At 41.0% G+C, this 22180-nt stretch overlaps 1 protein-coding gene across 1 annotated transcript; it reads left to right on the forward strand.

Moving 5' to 3' along the window:
• Positions 1-8185: 8185 nt before the first annotated feature.
• LOC111013324 (bifunctional protein FolD 2) lies at positions 8186-11045 on the forward strand. The gene is made up of 5 exons (XM_022287756.2): positions 8186-8619; positions 8728-8911; positions 9315-9472; positions 9675-9887; positions 10687-11045. The coding sequence occupies exons 1-5, from the start codon at positions 8506-8508 to the stop codon at positions 10915-10917; spliced, it is 900 nt and encodes a 299-aa protein (XP_022143448.2). The 5' UTR covers positions 8186-8505; the 3' UTR covers positions 10918-11045.
• Positions 11046-22180: the final 11135 nt, after the last annotated feature.

Genomic DNA, 22180 nt, shown 5'->3' on the forward strand with positions numbered 1-22180 from the left:
ATTCCAAATATACCCTGCAGCCCAAAAAACCATAAATACACGCCTGTTGGTGGAAGCCCAAAAGAATCCTAGGTTTCTATTTACCTATGATATCTTATTGATTTCTAATTGATTACACATTCATCTCTTTCCTCTTTCCTTCGATTTCTCCTTCACAGTAAGTTACCAATTTCTTTCTCATTTTCCATGCATGTCATTTCGTGGTAACTTCCCTTTCAACCATTTTCAACCGGTTTGAAATTCTATTTCTCTCTGATTTCCACTGATATATACTTGATATACTTTTAATTTACCACTGATATACAACTAATATAGGATTGAAATAACTATGATATATAGTGATATAACTTATTATATGATTGTATGATTTACCATATATTGATTTACCACTGATATAACACTGATATATTTATGATATATAATTCATATGCATCTGATTTACCACTGGTATAATTCTAATATAATCATGATATCTACTGATATAACTTATTATATGATTATATGATTATATTATTTACTATTGTTTGATTTACCACTGATATAGCCCTGATATATGTCTAATATATATTTGAAATACATCTAATATATAGTTGATTTACTTTTGATATAACTTATTATGTGATTATATGATTTACCATTGATTAATCCACTAATATAATTTCTGATATAGTACTGATATATGATTTATCATTGATTTACCACTTATATATATATTTGATATGTACTTGATATACTTCCAATTTATCAGTCATATACTTCTGATATAACCATGATATATGTGTATTGATATATAAACTTTTGATATGATTATATGATGTTCTGCAAAAAAAGTTGTCTTTTGACATTGAAGTTTTGGTTCAAAATGAACAACTGATGTGATTACATGTTGTTGGTATATATAACGTGTGACTCCATGCTCAAATTGTTGGTATGTACAACTGATATACCACTTATATAACTTCTCATATGATTATATTATTTACCATTTATTGATTTATCACTGATATAGTCATGATATATGTCAGATATAACACTGATGTACCTATAATATATTTTATATGTAGTATATCAATGTGATATACTCATCTGATATGATTCCTGTTATAATAGAATGAAGAACATAAACACTTCATTAATTTAAAATAAAAAGAATAACGAGATGAAAAAAAACATATTAAATACGGTAAGAAATTTTTGGAATTCTAAAAAATTGAACCCTAAATTGCGAAGAACAATCCCAATGATGAACAAAAAACCTATTAAATACGGTATATGTCTGATATACGTTTGATATACTATTGATATGATATTCTAATATACCTGATGTGAGTTTCTATGTAATATATGTCCAATATACTATTGATATGATATTTCAGTATACCTGGATATGTATGTGATATACTACTGATATGAGTATTTGATATATTTGAAATATAAATGTATGATATATATTTGATATACTTCTAATATACTTGCAATATGTATGTCTAATACACATCTGAATTAGTACTGATATGAGTATCTGATATACATCTGATATGCTGCTGATTTATCTTTTATCTACTTTGTTGATATACCTATGACATTTTTGATATATTATATTTTATTTTAATAGGATAATCAAATATGGTATTCTAGGTTAAAGTACAACAATACTCTAAATTAGAAACAATTAACAACATCTTGAAAATGCTTTCACCAATCAACAAATAACATAAAATAAATAGTAGTGATAAAATATATCAATTAATATAACCAGTCGATATACCCTGTATTGAGTATATCAATTATAGATATACCTAATATAAAATATATCATTGTGATATACCTCACTGATATACTTCATTCAATATATCAACAATTAGTATCACTGATTTAGAAGAAGTGAATATTTAAACACTGAATAATATTGATATGAGTATATGAGTTAACTGATAGCAAAATTCATGTTGATCATGTTAAAGAAGAAAAAGTAATTATAACTTTGGACAAAAGAAATACAACCGATTACATTACAAAACTGACGAGTATTGCTATGTACAAAACACACTACTACTGAACCAAAGAAAGCAATAGAATCTTAGAGATGATTAACAATCTTCATCTCAATCAGAACACAGAACATTTTAACTACAATATTTCTAGAAAACAACCTCCAGAATCCCCCATAGAATGTTAGAGATGATAACTGCCTTCATCTCAATCAAAATAGTCAACATTTCACCATTACCAATCTTTTCAGCCAAAGCCTTGAATGCGCTTATGGTGTCTTTATCAATGAACAACGAAGTGATTTAGGGGATTTGCATGGAGCGATTGAATCATCAAGCCTCCCCTTCCAAACAGACACGACTTTTTCGATACTCATTAGCAATTCCTCTATTAAATCTATATCAATTCCTTTGTTAGATCTCTATCAATTTCATCACATAAAAAATCTGGTAAAAAACTCCAACAGAAATTGGTTCAAATTCGAACATGCAGAAAATCGAAGAAGAAGAAGTAAACAAACCCTAAAACTGAAGCTAAAATCGAATGAATCTGAAACTAAAATTGAATGAATTTGAAGCTTAAATCAGATAAAGAAGAAGTAATTACCTGAAAACCTAAAAAAGATTAACGAATGAACAAGGAGACCGATGAAGAATTGATAAAGTTGTGAAAGAAAATCTGCGAATAAAAAAAAAACAAAAGAAACATGAAGGAATTTGCGCGTGAGATATGAGAGGACAATTTAGGAATACTGAAAAATTCAAAATAAAAAATTTCAAAAATCTGCTATATTTGATAATGTAAAAAACAGGTATATAAAACTTATATGCTACCCAAGTCAATTCCCCTTAAAATAATCATAAAAATTATATTGACTATTCAATACATTTGTACATGTCTTTAAACGTTTTGATTCGATTTAATATACCAACATAATTAATTGACTAAACTAACTTGGTTGGTTCAATTTCAGTTTGTTGGGTTGATTCAATTTTTGTATATGTGAAAACATGGTAATGAAGTTTTTCTAAGATGTCCAATTGGAAAAATCTATTGACAAACCTTCTATATCTTTTTAAAATTTTTCAAAAATACCCTTAATTAAAAATAAAGGTCAAATATTAAACTTATCAAAATTTATACTTTACCGTCATACTTATATAAAAAAAGTTACCATCTCTAAAAAGATATATATTTTTTTTACTATTTTATCTCCGGTAAAATTTTAAATGTTGATAAGATGTGACTTACAATTAATTAATAATTTATATATTTAATTTAGAATATGAAAAGTTTACTTACCTAAATTAATTTAATTATTATAACTTCTAATTGTGTTATATTTAATTTAAGAATACCAAGAGTCTAGAAAAGTGAAGTGATTTTATTATAAAATTATGTAAGTATGGTTAATTATTTATTCTACATTTCTACCCTAATAAACTGTAGATTCAATATATTAATTATTAATACATTATGATTTTTTATAACATGCACTTTTTTATGATTATTTATTCCGTTAATAACTAATTTGTTTTTTATTTTATTTTTTTAAATTAAACTTAAAATCATTACTTTCATCGTTCAATTTTTTTTTGTTATTTAGTTTTTATAAATATATTTTTTAAATCTCGGTCAAATGTAAAAACAAAAAATTTGAAGTTTTTTTTCAAAGTTGACTCTTTTTAAATGGAGGTGAAAAGTTTATTGATAAAATATATTTAAAAAAAAACATAATTTTTAGGGAAATTTAGGGGGTTTTTTTTTTTTAATATTGTTCCAAATGAAACTTATTTTAAAAATATAGTTGTTTAATTAAAAATATTAAAAATATTGTAGGTTTTGAAACTTATTTTAAAAATATTGTACTTTTAAAAAACAGAAGGTTGGTCGTCTCTTAGACGTGGTAGGCGCAACGTAAATTTTTTTTAAAATTTGAACGTGGTCGTCTTTTCAAGAGACGACCATGTGATGTGGGATGGTCGTCTCTTGAACAGATGACCATCTGGTCGGTTCATTTTTGGAAAAAAAAAATTTGTTATATTATATACTATTTAGTAGTTTATTATAAAAAATTACTTAATGGTCTAATGGGTGTACTATTACCTTAATATTTCTTCCATCCCAAGTTTAAACCTTGGGTTACACACTTTTTTATTAAGATGCATGAACTTGGGATGGAAGTGACCATTCCACATGTCACGTTGCATGGTCGAGAGACGACCACTCTTCACTTTTTTAAAACTAATATATTTTTAAAAAAAGTTTCATGATTCTCCAACTTTACCCTATATATATATATTTTTTTTCTTTCCGGCTCTCCTCTACAACAATGGAGTTTATACTTATCACATTTTTATATGATGGTAATTTGGACCAAAACAATGTCTACAACGATTTCAAAGTCGTTCAAGTGTCAGTTCGTAACGACTCTACTTTATCTCATCTCATTGTGACATGAGTCCTAACGATTATGTCGAATGAGTTGGGGACCGATTATTGCATCGTTGATGATACTGCCTCAGTAGATACAAATATTGACCCTAGAAATGGAAATGTGGTACCTGTAAGTATGACATTAACCCCAGAAATGGAAGTGTGACACCACTGCAAACTACTGTCGATATTGACCCAAAAAATTGAAGTGCCGCACCAGTAATCAAAACCACTGTAGATACTGTCACTGACCCTATAAATGGAACTATGACACCAGTACCGAACACAACTTGCCATTAATGCGAGAAATTCAAAGTAATGGATCCAATTCACAGTCATTCTTTTCCATTAAATTTTGCACTAAAAAATATGTGTTTTAGCATGGAGAGGGAGAGAGAAGGCATTAGAATCAATTATGGGGTCGCCTTCGAACAATCATATGCAGTCATTCCAACCTTTCCAACAAAGTTGATTGAGAAGAATCTAGGTCCATATATATATTCATACTTTGTAATTTCGGCTGGGTACCATATTTACAATCATACTTTATAATTTTGTATATTTACCAAACATTATTCTTCAGGGATGTGTACAGCCCACGAAATTGATGTTTATGCAAGAGTTTGCACAACGGTTCTTCACGAATCAAGCTCGAACCTGGTCTCCGGTTCTGACCTGATCACTAGAATGGACCTGCACAAGAGGGGAGGCACTCCGACGCTCAAGTCAGTATAGATCGGACTCTGTATTTAGTTCGAGGTGAGATTACATACCTGAGCGTGAAATGAAGTCCTCTATTTATACGTGATGGATCCGACAGTACACACGACTGGCGGTTATATGTCTTTTCTCATGTCGAACTTGTCGGGTTCCAAGCAGGTCGGACCCCAACCAGGTCGAACCTTGACGCCCATACTTAGCCTTTTATAATGAGCGAATCCGGTCTCCTCGGCAGTGCCGAGGTGGACCTAGGCAATCCCTTTTATCCAGTTTCTTCAAACACCAATAAGGGTCCTCCACGTGTCTTGGTATGTTTACCCCCAAACAATTGATGTCAAAGCATATTCAAATACTTTTTTATGGGGGTTGTTTTTGTGCCACAAAGATTTGTCGAGCAAAAAGAAAAATAGGAAGGATGGGGAAAAAGCCTTCAAATGACAAGTTTAGGGACCCAATAATCATATTTACCCATCCCATCTAGGAATTTTAAAATTTAAAGTTTAGAAAAAAAATTATTAAATTTAAGAATCTATATCAACAAAATTTTAATAATTTTCAGCAACTTTCAAAATATAGATTATCAATTTTAAATTAGATTTTAATTGTTTAATTTCATTATTTGGTTAGTTACAATTGATTCCATACGGTTTGTTTTTGCTAATCTACTTTTTAAATTAAATTTTGGTTGTTTAAAATACTTAAATATGAAGCATATATAACTCATTTGTTACAGGGGTATATTTGTCTAAAATGTTACTCATTATCCTTAAAAAAAATTAAATGCTTTCTTTATCTGGAGCAACTAGAGGAGTGATCATATTAAACAGTGGCGACTTGAAAAATGGTCAAAAGTATCCAATCATAAAAATGGCCAATGGACAGTTGTAGTTCAAGGCTAGATGGACAAATATATCCTCCCATCCAAATAGCTAAAATTATTCTACCATTACCCCTAAAATTTTGTGACCAAAATTGTCAACCAAATCTTTGCTACAACTTAATCTTAGAAAATAAACTAGTGAATCAAAATTTTAAAATTCAAAATTTCAAAAATAAAGAATACTTTGAAATTAAAAAAAAAAAGATTTAAGATGAAAGAATATGAAAAATAATCTAACAAAACGTAAAATCAATCCAGAAAAGTGGAAAATGAGTAGAAAAAATAGGATTGAAAAGTCAAATATTGTTTTTAAAACTATGGAGGCGTAGCTACATTGGGAGATACAATAATTAATACAGTGGCAACCTTCAAACTCACGAATCGTCTCCTTCTTCTCCAAAACACATAATTGATCATTGACACTGAAATTTATTTTTTAGGGATGTGTTATCAACGTAAAATACTGAAAAACAGTGTTTTCATCCATCTATGCTGCCAGACTCATAAAGAAAATTTAAACCTCCCATCACCATCAACCTCGTGGGCTGTGTACATCCCTGCATAAATCTATAGGATAAATACGTATATAGACAGAAGAAAGATAGAGTAAGTAGAGACACATGGTATTTGGATTTTTCACAATCAGTCTGGCTGCAAAAGACGAGATTGAGAGCATACGACTGTTCAGGTGACCCCTTGATGAGTTTAAAGCTTCTCTCTTCCTCTCTAGGCCTTGTCATAACTAATATTGATTCCATGCTTCTTCCGAACGTAATCAATTATGTCACGTGGACCACAATGTCTTCAGTTGTTCATGCTTCACATTGTCTTCGCACATTCACTTATCATTGTTTTTTCGCTTGTCTATAGTCATTATGAATAACATCAATCGAACAAGTGTGCTCTAGTAAGAGTCTAACAATCCATAATTTACCGTCACCGTATCAAGAGAAGTGAATATATCAGTTGCATGTTTCTTCTATGCACCTTACAATCAACTATTTCTGGTTGGATTTGACGGTAACTGAAAACTCCCTTTTAATTCAATCGCATAAATAACTTTCTTCAATTCTTCCTTGTTTTGAAAAAACATAGAATTCTTCCAATGAGAAATTAGAGGGAGCACAACCAAAATCAATAAGATCCATGAAGATAAATTTCTTCCCCCCAAGGTAAACTATGTTTTGAGTGACATTCACACTTTTGCTGTCTCCGTAGATGACGTTATATACGGGGTCAGTTTCCCCAACTATGCCTGCTGCCCATGATATCTGACAAAAGTGATATGACCCACACCACATTCTCGTCTACTAATAGCCTCATAATGATTGACTTTCTCGACCATTTCTGATCAATGAAAGACCGCGTAACTTTCTTTCATTCTGGAAAATGAAAACATTTAAAGATGCATGCAATGCGTTGTTGTGTGGTGGAATCGAATAAAATTGAAACTGTCCATTACTTGACCCTTTGTAATTGTCTTGCTCCTCCCAACTTCCATCATGTAAACCATGGCTACAAGTGATTGCATAGAATTGTTGCATTGCTTGATTTAAAATCTCAAACAATGGAACCAAAATGGTGGTTGATGAAACTCGTGTAAGAATATTTAAGAGATCTAATATGGAGATTGTTAGTGAAATTTATTAACGAATTGGTTATGTTTGTTCTACAATTTAATTAGATTAAGTTGGAGACAAATTAATAAGATTTTAAAATAATTATTTATGAACTCACACACCATGATTTATGGAATCTAGGATGCTGAACATCTGGAGGGTAAAATGGAGAAATGACTTAAGGGCATCCAACATGAATCTAGACATGTGCGTAGGAGTAAATATGGAATTCTAATACTCCCATGATTCTCAGAAATCCAAATTTGGCAATAGGTACGAAAAGAAACCTTTCCCCATTTGTCTCGTAAGTAGCCATTAGATTTCTCTATTTATAGGTATAAATTTTTGAATTAGATTTTAATGGTTTAAATGATTAGTTACAATTGATTCCCTGCAATTAAGATCCTAAATATCAGTTGTTTAAGATCCTAAAATTATATATACCTAATTTGTCTGTGGGTATATAAATATTATTGAAGATTCTAAACCAATCTCCATGGCCATTTGTGTTTAATTGCCTTCTTTGTTTTGGCCATTCTGTTTCGCCTCATTTTTATCCAACAGCACATACATTTTCTGTTCAAGAAAATAGCCTAAAGAATTTGTACATCCACAGGCAGATCACCGATCCTTCTCAGATGGATCCATTTCTCGAGCCACAGTCCATCGCCCAAATCCAAGCATGGGAACAAAGGCCCAGCAGATTTCCCCGAGCGATTCCATCTCTCCAACTCAGTGAGTCTTCAATCCATCCTTCTCAAATCTCAACTCATCCACACTGTTCTGAATCTGTGTGCGACACATTGTCACTGCTACAAATCCAGAACGGATAAGCGTTTCCCCTTGTCACCTGCAAAAATGGCGTCCGATTCCGGCCACAAAGCTACGATAATCGACGGCAAAGAAATCGCCCAGACTGTCAGATCTGAAATCGCGGAGGAAGTGAGCAAACTCTCAGAGAAATACGGAAAGGTTTTTTTTTATCAATTTCAATCTGATAATTGTGCTACAATTTATGTGTTTAGCCGCGTCTGATTTCAGCATTTTGATCTTGTTCCTTTTGGTGTGGGATTTCCGAAGGTTCCGGGACTGGCGGAGGTGATTGTCGGGAGTAGAAAGTGTTCACTGAGCTATGTAAATTTGAAGAGAAAGGCTTGCGCGGAAGTCGGAATCAAGTACTTCGGTTTTGATCTTCCTGAACAAGTGTCTGAGGCCGAATTGATCGCCAAGATTCACGAGTTGAATGCGAATCCTGAAGTACATGGTTAATCTCTTCTCTACTTTTTGAATTCCTTGTGCCAACAATTGCATTGTTATATTGTAGTAAACGTCTTTCTGCTAGATAAATGATGTTTCCATTAATTTTTCCAATCCTTAATAAATTTAATTGGAGCTTTTTATCTTTCTCCAAGCATATAGTTTATTCTTCTGAGAGCATCGCTTTTTAGTACTTGGCTTTTAAGTTTTTTTTTCAAGTCTTCGAAAAAATTCAGATGTGGCTACAAGTAGTTTTCACACTGTTCTAGAAGTTATACTAAGCTTACCCTTATTATGTGGTATTGGAGTTTTTGCATTTGAAGATTTTTTTCTTTTTAATCCTAAGAAACTTGAAAACTTCCGTTCGAATTTTCTCCCCCAACAAATCTATTGGTTTGTTGCTTTTACAGGTATATTGGTTCAGCTTCGTTTGCCAAGGCACATAAATGAAGAGAAAGTTTTAGCTGAAATAAGCATCGAGAAGGATATAGATGGCTTTCATCCTCTGAACATCGGGAAGCTTGCAATGAAAGGCAGAGATCCCTTATTCCTACCTTGCACTCCAAAGGCAATAACAAATGTTTATAAGCCTTAGAGAATAATCATTAAACTCATAAATCTTTGTCAACTGGAAGAGCAGTAGCTCCTTGTATATCATTGTTCAAAGATTCCGTTTCGTTTCGTTTCATTTTTATGTTGATCATAGCTCAGAAAATGGTAACTCATGTCATAAGTTCACTTCTGAGATAATAATGTTTTATTATGTGCAGGGGTGTCTTGAGTTGCTGTCACGAAGTGGAATAAGTATTAGGGGAAAGAAGGCTGTTGTTCTGGGGCGAAGCAACATAGTTGGAATACCAGTTTCTTTGCTGCTTCTGAAAGCAGATGCAACCGTGACGATTGTTCATTCGCTTTCTGGTGATCCAGAAAGCGTTATCCGGGAAGCAGATATCATAATTGCTGCAGCCGGACTGGCACAAATGGTATGCTAGATTTTACAATGGCATTGTTTTCCCCTCCCCAATTCTTATATTTGAATATCTGTTTGGCTTCACCGAGGATCTCAGACTTTGGTTTCTAAGTTTACTGGAAAATGATAGGAAGTATGTTTAGGTGCTACATTAGTATTAGAAAAATAAAGGTTAGTTTACAAATTTAGTCCCCAGAGATTCATGTTTATTTCTATTTAGTCCTTAAATTTTAATAACTTTCAATTAAAATTTTGGTTCTATTTATTAGACAAATCTTAAATGGTTTGACATGAAGTGCTAGACAAATGGTCGAAAGAAATTGATAGTGAAACAAAATAGAGTGACAATCTATAAAATCACTTTTATAGATACGTTGCTTAAAGCACATGCCACTTTATTTGGTTGAATTATCTACTTTCTTCAGCCATCTATCGACCCCATTGTGCCAAATCAGCCAACCATCTGTCTAATAAGTATGCAACATCATTATTTAGTTAACAATCTTAATAGTAGAACTAATTAGAATCATAATTCAAAGTCCAGGAACAGTAATTAGAAGTTTTTTAGAACTTATATACTAAACAAACCTTACCCTCAAAGATTTAAAGTCGTAATTTAATCTCTGGAGAGATCAAACTTTATCATATGAATGTGAATGATGGCTTTTGCACCAGTGCAATGATGTCTTCTGGTTGCTAATATTCCTAACATATCTTTTTTTCTCCATTTTTATTATTATTTTTTTTTTTGGAACAACTTTGTGTGAGACTTAATTACTGATGCATATTGTTGGTGGGTTGTTTGATGTTAGATCAAGGGCAGTTGGATCAAACCGGGTGCTACAGTCATCGATGTTGGTACAAATGCAGTTGATGACCCAACCACAAAGTCGGGCTACCGGCTGGTTGGGGATGTAGATTTCCAGGAAGCTTGTAAAGTGGCTGGTTGGATAACGCCTGTTCCCGGTGGCGTCGGCCCAATGGCCGTCGCCATGATGCTCAGGAATACTCTGGATGGCGCTAAGCGGGTGATCGAGCAGTGATACGATGTCGTTTCAGTGTTGCATCAGTAAAGAATATGACGTTCCATATTTTGGGAGATATGATGTTGTGAAGACTTATTTTCGTTTGTTGAAAGTTAGATAAAGATCGAGTGTTCATTTTCTCTGCAGGGACCTGCCTAAACGGAGTGGAGACCCATTCTAAACGGGACGAGAATCTCCATTTAAGCTCTTCGTGGGTTGAGATGGGAGACAAAGAATACGTTCCTCGTCCCCGTTCCCACTTTTTTTTAGTGGTTTAAGATTTTTTCAAGGATTCTCGATAGTGATTCAATCATGAGATGAGGATTCGTCCTTCTTGGGAATTAAGCATCTAATTAGAAATTTATTTTAAAAATTATTTAATTGAGAATTTTTTTAAAAAAATAATAAGCTGAAAATTATTCCCCTCAGAAATTTCAATCCCTGTGAATTCTCTGCCCTAATCCCCTAAAACTGTAGTGAGAAATTTCAATGAGATGGAAATTGAAATGGAGAGCATAGATGGGATGGGGGAAGGCTTACCCATCTACCATTCCCATTCCGTCTCATGGATGGACTGTTTGGTTTAAGATTTATCGTAATCAAAGATAACTGTGTTTTGTTTGGTCGTGCGTGGGAATGTCATTAAATTTTTATGAAAATAAATTTGTATATATTTATTTTGTGTGATTACTCCAGGAATAGGTTCCATTTGAATGTTACTTGACGTACATCTATTTCTTCCGAGTGGCCTATATATCCAAATTTTAACACATACATTCTTCAACAAGAACAACTTAATTGAGAATTTTCAAATATACTATGCATAAAATTAAGAAATTTTAAAGATTAAAGAGACCAAATTCACAAAGAAGAAAGAAAAAATTAAAAGATTAAGAGATAATGTTTTGGACGGGTCGTTTTGGAAATTTGTTTTCACAAATGTTTAATATTTACAAATTTTACAGTTTTAGGTTTCTGGATTTAAATTTTTTTTCCAAATGTCAAATTTACCTTTATTTATGATATTTATATTTATTATAATGAGTTTTTTTCTATTTAAATGCAAAAGAGGTAATGTTTCAAATTTGATTTTTTAAACATTAAATCATTGTGGCCCCAAATCAATTATACTCATAATCTTCTAATTTACTTCTTAATATATTCTAATATTTTTTTCTAACTGTACAAATGAATATAATAGACAAGCCAAAAACACATACAAGTTAATAGCAAAACATGAGTACAATAACATAAAAATAATCTTATTATAATAAGGACCATTATAACATAAACTTATATGGAGATATAAATTGTATCTATCTACTATTATAACATAAACTTATATAGAATTATAAACTATAAGTATTGACTATTGTTTGGGGATGAAAATACCCTGGACATGTGGAGGACCCCTATTGGTGCTCCAAGATGGCCCATGAGTCATGCCCAGCTCGGATAGCCGAAATGGCTGCCACCAACGCCGACGAAAGCTAAGTATGAGGGCCGAGGTGAACCTGACCCAGGTCTGACCTACCGGGGAGCTCGGTAGGGGCCGATGTGAGCAACTGTCGGTCCCGAGATCACCGGGTGTAACCGACGGTCCCGAGATTACCGACTGTAACCATCGCGAGATTAGCGGGCCCACCACCCATAAGTAGAGGACCTCACTTCCCGATCAGGTACGATGATTTCTGGCTTCGAACTAAACTTGGAATCCGACCTATACTGACTTGATCGTCGGAGTGCTCACCTTTTTGTGCAGGTCCGCCCAAATGTTCAGGTCGGTACGGAGGCCGAGTTCGAGCTACAATCAGGAACACACTGTTGTGCACATCTTTGCATAAACATTTGGCGCCGTCTGTGGGGACGACTTACAATCTACGTCATCCCAATTCCTTTAAACCAACACGCGAGCGAACATGGTTCAACCAGCGAATTCGACCAATACGACGGATCGAAGGACTCTAGCTGCCAGCGATGCCCACCAGAGGGAGGAGTTCGACCAGCTGAGGGGGGAGCTCGATGCTCAGGTGGAGGCCTTAAAGGCCAAATGTGAGCAGAAAGACGATTCACTGAACGACGGCGACTTGGGAGAATCGCCTTTCACCTCGGACGTTTTGGAAGCACCAATCCCTCCGAAGTTCAAAGCTCCTACCGTGAAGCCTTATGACGGGACGAAGGACCCCAAGGACTATGTTGAGGTCTTTGAAGGTCTCATGGACTTCCAGCGGCATCAGACGCAATCAAATGTCGCGCCTTTCAAATCGCGCTTACTGGCAGCGCGCGATTGTGGTACCGGAGACTGCCAGCCAGGTCGATCTCAACCTACTCTCAGCTGAGAAAGGAGTTCCTCGCCCAGTTCTCTTCTCGGCACTATGACAAAAAGACAGCGACCCATCTCGCCACCATCAGGCAGAAGGAGGGTGAGACGCTGCGGGAGTATGTCACCAGATTCCAGGAGGAATAGTTGAAGGTTGCACACTGCTCCGATGACTCGGCCATGTGCTATTTCCTCACCGGTCTAGCCGACGAAGCCCTCACGATGAAGCTTGGAGAGGAGGCCCCGGCCACCTTCGCCGAGGTACTCCAGAAGGCGAAGAAAGTCATCGACGGACAGGAGCTCCTCCGAACCAAAACCGGCCGACCTGAACGAAAGATCGGCCGGGGCAGAAGTGGAAAAGATGAAAGGGCAGATCCCAAGTCCAAGGACAAGGGATCCTTCTCGAGTGGCCGACCTGAGTATCGAAGGGTGGAGAACGGACCTACCAGGAGCCGACCTTACGAGTGCTTCACCCCAACCACGATTCCAATTTCCAAGATCCTAACGAACATCGAGGATTCTGGAATGGAAAAACTACTCAAGCGTCCGGAGAAACTTCGGGGAGCCCCGGAGAGGCGCAGCAAGGACAAGTATTGCCGCTTCCATCGGGAGCACGGCCACAACACGTCGGACTGCTGGGAATTGAAGCGCCAAATTGAGGATCTAATTCAAGACGGCTACTTCAAGAAGTTCGTGGGAAAGCCCAGGACCAGCTCAGCAAAGAAAAAGGAAGAGCGAAAGCGTTCAAGGATGCCACCCCGGCGCACCGACCGACCTGCGGTCATCAATACCATTTTTGGAGGGCCAAGCGGGGGTCAATCCGGACATAAAAGAAAGGAGTTAACCCGTGCAGCCAGGCGCGAGGTGTGCATCATCACGGAGCAGGGGCCGACCTGCCCAATCACCTTCGACGGTGCAGACTTGGAGGAGGTCCACCTGCCCACAATGATGCCCTTGTGATTGCTCCCTTGATTGATCATGTGGTGGTCAGGAGAGTGCTGGTAGACGGGGGCGCATCCGCTAACATCCTGTCCTTACCGACCTACCTCGCCTTGGGCTGGACGAGGTCGCAATTGAAGAGAAGCCCGACGTCGCTGGTTGGGTTCTCTGGAGAATCGGTCATCCCAGAGGGTTGCATCGACTTGCCGGTCACGCTGGGGCAGGACCAAACTCGGGTCACTCAAATGGCCGAGTTCGTGGTAGTTGACGGTAGATCGGCCTGTAACGCCATCTTTGGGAGACCCATCATCCACTCATTTCGGGCCATTCCCTCAACACTTCATCAAGTTTTGAAGTATTCCACCCCCAATGGCGTGGGCACGGTCCGAGGAGAACAGACCGCTTCGAGGGAGTGTTATGCCGCCGCACTCACAGGCTCATCGGTCTGCGCCCTCGAAACTCTCAAGGATGGGACGCTCGAGTTCGAGGCTGACCTGCCGAGGAAGGAGTTTGCCACACCCAGTGAGGAGCTCGAGCTTGTTCCTCTGCTTAGTCCCGAGAAGCAGGTAAGCATAGGAACCAAGCTGGGGGCCATCGACAGAGAGGAGCTAATCCACTTCCTCAGATCCAACTCGGACGTCTTTGCGTGGTTCCATGAGGACATGCCTGGCATTGACCCGCGAATTATGACGCATCGCCTCAGCATAGATTCATCATTCCGACCTGTGAAACAAAAGAGAAGACCTATAAACAAGGAGATGAGTGATGTAATTGTTGAGGAAGTTAACAAACTTTTGAAAGCTGAATACATAAGAGAAATTTCGTATCCCGAGTGGCTCTCCAATGTTGTATTAGTTAAAAAATCTAACGGCAAGTGGAGAATGTGCGTAGATTTTACGAACTTAAATAAGGCATGCCCGAAAGATTGCTTCCCACTGCCGAGGATTGATCAGCTCGTGGACGCCACAGCCGGGCACAAACTGCTCACCTTCATGGACGCCTACTCTGGGTACAACCAAATCAAGATACATGTCTCAGATGAAGGTCATACTGCTTTCATAACAGACCAAGGTCTGTACTGCTACAAGGTCATGCCCTTCGGGTTAAAGAACGCAGGAACGACCTACCAGAGAATGGTGAACAAAATGTTCGCCAAGCAGATCGGCCGGAATATGGAAGTGTATGTGGACGACATGCTTGTCAAGAGCAAGCAGTCTAAGTCGCATCTCTCCGACCTGGTCGAAGCCTTCGAGGTTCTGAGGGCATATCAAATGAAGCTCAACCCTGCTAAGTGTGCCTTTGGAGTCACCTCGGGAAAATTTCTTGGCTTCATGGTAAACAACCGGGGAATCGAGGCCAACCCCGAAAAGATTAAAGCCGTGATCGAGATGGAGGCACCTAAAACGCTGAAGCAGCTTCAGTGCCTCAATGGCAGGATTGCGGCCCTGAACCGGTTTGTTTCAAGGTCGACAGATAAGTGCCTCCCTTTTTTCAAGGTCTTACGAAAGAAAGGGCCGTTTGAATGGACAGCGGAGTGCGAGCAAGCATTTCAGCAATTGAAGAGCTACCTCTGTTCGGCACCCTTGCTTGCCAAGCCCATGCCGGGGGACAAGCTCCAATTGTACGTAGCAGTGTCTGACAGTGCCGTCAGCTCGGCCCTAATCAGGCAAGAGGAAGCGCGGCAAAACCCGGTCTACTACACAAACAAGGCTATGACCGAAGCCGAGACTAGATACCCTCAGATGGAGAAGTTGGCTCTCGCTTTGGTCACCTCGGCCCGACGACTTAGACCATACTTCCAAGACCATATGGTGGTGGTGCTCACTAACTTGCCCCTAAAAAGCATCTTCCATAAGCCAGAAGCTTCTGGTCGCCTAATGAAGTGGGCAATGGAGCTAAGTGAGTACGACATCCAGTTCGAACCCAGAACTGCGTTGAAAGGACAAGCAGCGGCAGATTTCATAGCCGAGCTCACACCACCTTCCGAGCTGAGCGAGTCCGACCTACCTTGGACAGTCTATGTCGACGGATCCTCCAATGAGAAGGGGTGCGGAGCCGGGGTCCTCTTGCTCGGACCAGGGGATGAGCGATTTGAGTATGCCTTGCGGTTCAGCTTCCGGACTTCTAACAACGAGGCAGAGTATGAAGCATTTATTGTCTGCCTGCGAATCGCTCGAGCATTGGGGGCCTCTTGTGTTAAGGTCTTCAGTGACTCCCAGCTGGTTGTGAGCCAGATCAAGGACGAATAACAAGCCAAAGACACCCGAATGGAGAAGTATTTGGGCAAGGTCAGATCATACCTCGCCCAGTTTCGAACTTACGAGGTAAGCCGGATTCCGCGAGCAGAAAATTCTAATGCTGACGCCTTGGCCAAGTTAGCATCGGCGTACGAGACCGACCTCGCCAGGTCGGTCCCCATCGAGATCCTAGATAATCCCTCGATCTTAGAGCCAGATCTGATGGAGATCGGCGCTCCAGAATCCTCATGGATGGACCCGATCACGAACTTCATTAGGGGTAACTCACCACAAGATCCCAAGAAGCGCAGAAAGTTGGCAAGGCGGGCAGCTCGGTTCGTGGTCCGAGATGGTGCATTGTACCGACGTGGCTTTTCCCTGCCTCTATTGAAATGCCTAACCCCTGAAGAGGGCCTGTACGTCCTCAGAGAGATCCACGAAGGAGTGTGCGGCAATCACTCAGGCGCCCGGTCGCTGTCAGCCAAAGTGATCCGGCAAGGATACTATTGGCCGACCCTCAGCCAGGACGCCAAGAAGTTCGTTAGAACTTGCGACAATTGCCAACGCTACGGGGCCATAATCCACCAACCTCCCGAGCTGCTCACCCCCATCTCGGCCCCATGGCCATTCGCGCAGTGGGGGGTAGATATCATTGGTCCTTTCCCTTTGGACAAGGGCCAGACCAAGTTCGCTGTGGTTGCTGTGGATTACTTCACCAAGTGGGTCGAGGCCGAGGCGCTCTCCCACATAACGGAATCCAGGGTCACGTCCTTCGTATGGACGAATATCATATGTCGCTTTGGTATACCGCAGGCCATAGTGACAGACAATGGGAAGCAGTTTGACAACGCCAAGTTCAAAGACTTTTGCAGCAAACTTGGCATAAGTCATCTCAGCTCGTCCCCCGCACATCCGCAAGCAAATGGGCAGGTGGAGGCGGTCAACAAGATCATCAAGCGAGGCATCAAACTTAGACTGGACTCCAAGAAAGGCAGGTGCGCCCGAGGAGCTACCAGAGGTTCTATGGTCGTACCGGACCACCCAACGAGAGTCGACGGGTGAGACCCCGTTCTCCCTGGCCTTCGGCTCCGAAGCTGTAGTCCCGGTCGAGATCGGCATGCCATCTGACAGAGTAGAGCATTATGAGCCTACGACGAATGAGGATGGGCTGCTCCTCAACCTCGACTTGTTGGAAGAAAGAAGAGCAATGGCCCAGCTACGCCTGGCGGAATATCAGGGCAGAATGGCCAGACATTACAATGCCCGCGTCCGACCTCGGGCCTTTCAGGTCGGACATCTGGTCTTAAGGAGGGTCCAAACGCATGTGGGTGCCCTTGACCCGGCCTGGGAGGGCCCGTTTGAGATCAAGGGCATAGTCCGACCTGGGACGTACATATTGGCCGATCTGAAAGGAGACGTCCTCGCGCACCCGTGGAACGCGGAGCACCTGAAGCGTTATTATCCTTGAAATGACAAAAGGATTTTCAATGCATCTGTAAAGACTGTTCCAAAAGAATTATGATCGGAATAAATGTGATGATTTAATTTCATGCTTCCGAGTTCGACAAGAAATTAAATGGGGGACACGGACTCCCACGCGATCGCATTCCAGCAGTTGGTTCAAATTCAATCCTTCGAAGCCTAAGGGTACGAGGTGCGATGCCAAAACCACTGACGAACTTAAAATTCAAACCTTCAAGGCAAAGGGGGCGATATGGAAAGTTCAAAATGATCAAGCCTCCGAACTTGGGGGTAGGAGGAACGATATGAAGAATAGCTACGGACTTAGGATTTTAGCCTTTTTACCTTTTTAAGTTAAGGGTGAAATGTTAAAAATCCAGAGTTGGTGCAATGTATTGAACATTAAGAGATTCAAACTCAAACTTTCAAATTATGTTAATTAAAGGCGCGACCTCAAAAGTAAGAGGTGCGAGGTGACGTTAGCTGCAGTTCAAAGGAAAAGCAAAGGAAAGCGGTTGCCAACAACAAAGTAGAAGCAAATGGGAGTCTCTTTATTGAATGAAGAGCAGAGCCAAGGCTTATAGACCTTGCAGCTCTGCCCTGACACTTGCAAACAAAAAAGAAAAGGGAGGGAGAACAGTGAAAAGCCTCGTGAAGGGTGGTCGCCTAAGAGCCTGCTGGGGGAGCGCCCTCCTGAGTGGAGCCGACCTGGTCCTCTTCGGGATCGGAGTAGTCAGAGTTCAGATCCCTGACATACTGATCCACCAATGCTTGGGGGCCAGGGGTGCCGCTAGGACCAGACGCCCACTTCTCGGCATACCTCCTTTTCAGATCGCTGAGATCGATCTGAAGGTCGGGCATGTCGGAAGCAATACCCTTCATGAGGAACTTGAAGCCCGCGTCGGAAAAATCTTTGGCAAATCCATCGAAGTCAGGATGTTGCCTAAACGATTCCTCCAGTAGGACTCCATTGCTGAGGCGCTCCTTCGCCGTCTCCAGCTCGGCAGTCGCATGCTCTAGCTCTTTATCCTTCGCTTCGAGCGCCTGGAGCATGTCGTCCTTTTCCTTCAGGAGCTGGAACTTCTCCCTCTCCAGGCCCCTGGTAATAGCGTGGGCAGCTCGGAGTTGGGTCTTGCGCCTGTCCTCTTCCTTCTTCAGCAGCTCGGCATGAGACTCCACCTCGGCCTTCAAAGTCTCCACCTCAGAGTGAGCCTTCAGCAGCTCATCCTTCATGGTGGAAGAAGCAGCTTCCAAGGCAGCGGAGAACTCCTCTTTCTCCCTCGCTGCCAGAACTTCCCTCCCATCCAGCTCGGCCTTGACAGCTAGAGCCGATTGAATGGAAGCAACGAACGCCTGCGAAATGGTACAAGGAAAAAGTTAGATCGAACTACCTGTTGGGCGAAATCAAGCAAAAATGGGGCACTAGTCTTACCTCGGCGGCGTAGTCGATGGTCCTCTGCAGAATGGACCCAGGGTCGCTCACAAATTTGGACGCCCTCCTTAGGCAGCGGTCCAAACTTGCAGCTGAGATGCGGGACACCTGGTCCCTCACCCTGGAACTTGACGGCTCAATTCTGAACTGTGCCGTCACGTCGGACGTCCCGCCCATCCTGGCCGCAGGATCGTCCACCCGATCTGCAAAACTTGCGGGCCAGACCCTACAAGCTCCGACCTCCGAGGGGGAGATCGCCTTCTTTTTCTTCCTTCTTCGCTTCGGAGGGGCTTCCTCCCTCGCCTCCTCGGCCAAAGGCGGGGCGTCCGCCGCCTCCGTCTGGGTGTCCACCGCCTCGGTCTGATCCCTGGGGCGCTTCTCCCTCGAGGGACCCCAGAAGACTCCAGCTCGATCACCGGGGCTGGATCTTCCGAGGCAGGCCCTACCACGGCAGGGGTGGCAGGTTTCGAACTCTGGGCAGCCTCAAGAGCATGGGCTCGGCCGTTAGACTTGCGCTTCACGCCGCTTGGAAATCCGCAAACCATGGCTGCGAAATAAAAACAGGGGTTAACACAAGGTTAGAGGAAAAAGGGGGGAGGCAAGCTCGGCATACCAAGTTCAGAGTTCGGTCTTGAGGATTCAATGGGACGAACTGCAGGGTTGTAATCTAGCAGCCCGGACTCAAGCAGCAGTTCGTCAGTCACCAGGGTTCCGACCCTCCTACCCCTCGGAAAGCGCTCCTTGTAGTATTTCAGCGTATCGAAGGAGGCTTGCCTAAGCTCGGGGACTGGTCGGATTGAAACTGCACGAGGGCAAAATCCGAGTTAGACCTGAATGACAGAAGAAAATTACGAAAAGTAAAAACTATTCCGTACCTAGGTTCCCAAACCTAGTGGGGACGTCAAAGAAGGAACGACCTGACTTGTCCTTTGCGAGCCATTCCCCGGAAGCGTAGAACCACTTCCTCACCCATCCCTCGATGAAGGTCGGCCCCTTAACTATACCGCCTGTGCCTTTCCTTGCGCACATATAGAACCGACCAGGCTTCTTAGCTATTTTTTTCGCCTCGAAGCACGCGAGGAGCTGGTCTACGTCTAACAGCTCGGCCTCCTCACTATCCCGAGCTCGTAGCCAAAAGAGGATGGCCAAAGTGAAAATGACACCCCACCCATTGGGGGCCACTTGAGCCGGAGCCAACCCAGTCCGGAAGAGAAATTCTTGGACAAAAGGGTGAAGGGGAAGTCTGAGGCCGTACTCAAACATTTTGAAGTAGAGAGTGACCCATCCCTCTGGAGGATTGTCGGCTCTCTCCCCCTCCTCCGGAAGCCTGAGGAGGATGTTCTCAGGGATAGCGAACCCCCTACGAAGGGATCCGAGGTAGTGCTCAGGTATCCTAGAAGGGTATTCCAAACCCTGACCTGAAGTGGAGGCGTCACTATCCTCCCCGTCATCGGAGATTCTAAAGTTTTCTATCTCCTCGAGCTCGGCCTCTAACCTACGAGCTAAATCGGATCCTAGGTTGCTACTAATAGAGGACGACATGACAATTACGTTCGAAAGAGAGAGGGAAGAGACCGACCTACCAAGGGTTCGAGTTGCCTTCAGATCGAACTCCAAGAATTCAAGGAACGTAAGGTATGAACTGAAGGATTGGGGGCATTTATGGCCCATCGGAAGAATTTCCCCACCGTACACGTGTAATCAACGAGCGGCTAGGATCCTCTCTAAGATCCGAAGCGTCGGAATATTTGAATATTCCGACGATAAATCTTCCGCGACGGTTGTATTTTCCCACGAATAGGAAGTCGCCACGTGTCCAAAGCAAGTCGAATGAACTTCTCTGCCAGGTCGAGATCGTACCAGACAGAGAGGGGGCCAATGTTTGGGGATGAAAATACCCTGGACACGTGGAGGACCCCTATTGGTGCTCCAAGATGGCCCATGAGTCATGCCCAGCTCGGATAGCCGAAATGGCTACCACCAACGCCGACGAAAGCTAAGTATGAGGGCCGAGGTGAACCTGGCCCAGGTTTGACCTACCGGGGAGCTCGGTAGGGGCCGATGTGAGCAACTGTCTGCGACGTGATTATCCGGCGTAACCGTCGGTCCCGAGATCACCGGGTGTAACCGACGGTCCCGAGATTACCGAATGTAACCGTCGCGAGATAAGCGGGACCACCACCCATAAGTAGAGGACCTCACTCCCCGATCAGGTACGATGATTTCTGGCTTCGAACTAAACTTGGAATCCGACCTATACTGACTTGATCGTCGGAGTGCTCACCTTTTTGTGCAGGTCCGCCCAAATGTTCAGGTCGATACGGAGGCCGAGTTCGAGCTACAATCAGGAACACACTGTTGTGCACATCTTTGCATAAACAACTGTAGTAAATAAATTACATAATCAAATAACACACTAGCATATGCGAAAAAAATGCATAGACTAGGATAGTCCCCCATATTGAAAAACTGTTCTTAACAATACCCCAAACTCGAACACCCAAAATCGGAAATTACAGCCAAAACTAAAGTTTTAAAATGTAAACGATAGAAAATGGACTGCCAAACAATGGTGAAAAACGAGCAAATCAAAAACAGATTGCTAGAGACAGTACCAAAAACAATGGTGAAAAGCGAGACGAAGTGCTGCCGACGAGGGAACGGAGAAAATGGAGAAGACTATCGAAAAAATGATGTTTTTTATGAAGAAGACGAAGAAACGAGTGACGGATAGTTGTTTTCGAATGAAGAAGACTTGGATATTTTTTATTTTAAAAAAGTGAAAAAATGCATAAAATTAGAGATTTAAAATTTAACCTCCAAAATTGAATTTCTATAATTTAATAATATTTAAATATATATAAAAAAAGATATATTGATAAATTATGAGTT

This window comes from Momordica charantia (assembly GCF_013281855.1).
Source record: "Momordica charantia cultivar OHB3-1 chromosome 8 unlocalized genomic scaffold, Mcharantia_2.0 BLBB01000008.1, whole genome shotgun sequence".
Taxonomy (NCBI): Eukaryota; Viridiplantae; Streptophyta; class Magnoliopsida; order Cucurbitales; family Cucurbitaceae; genus Momordica; species Momordica charantia.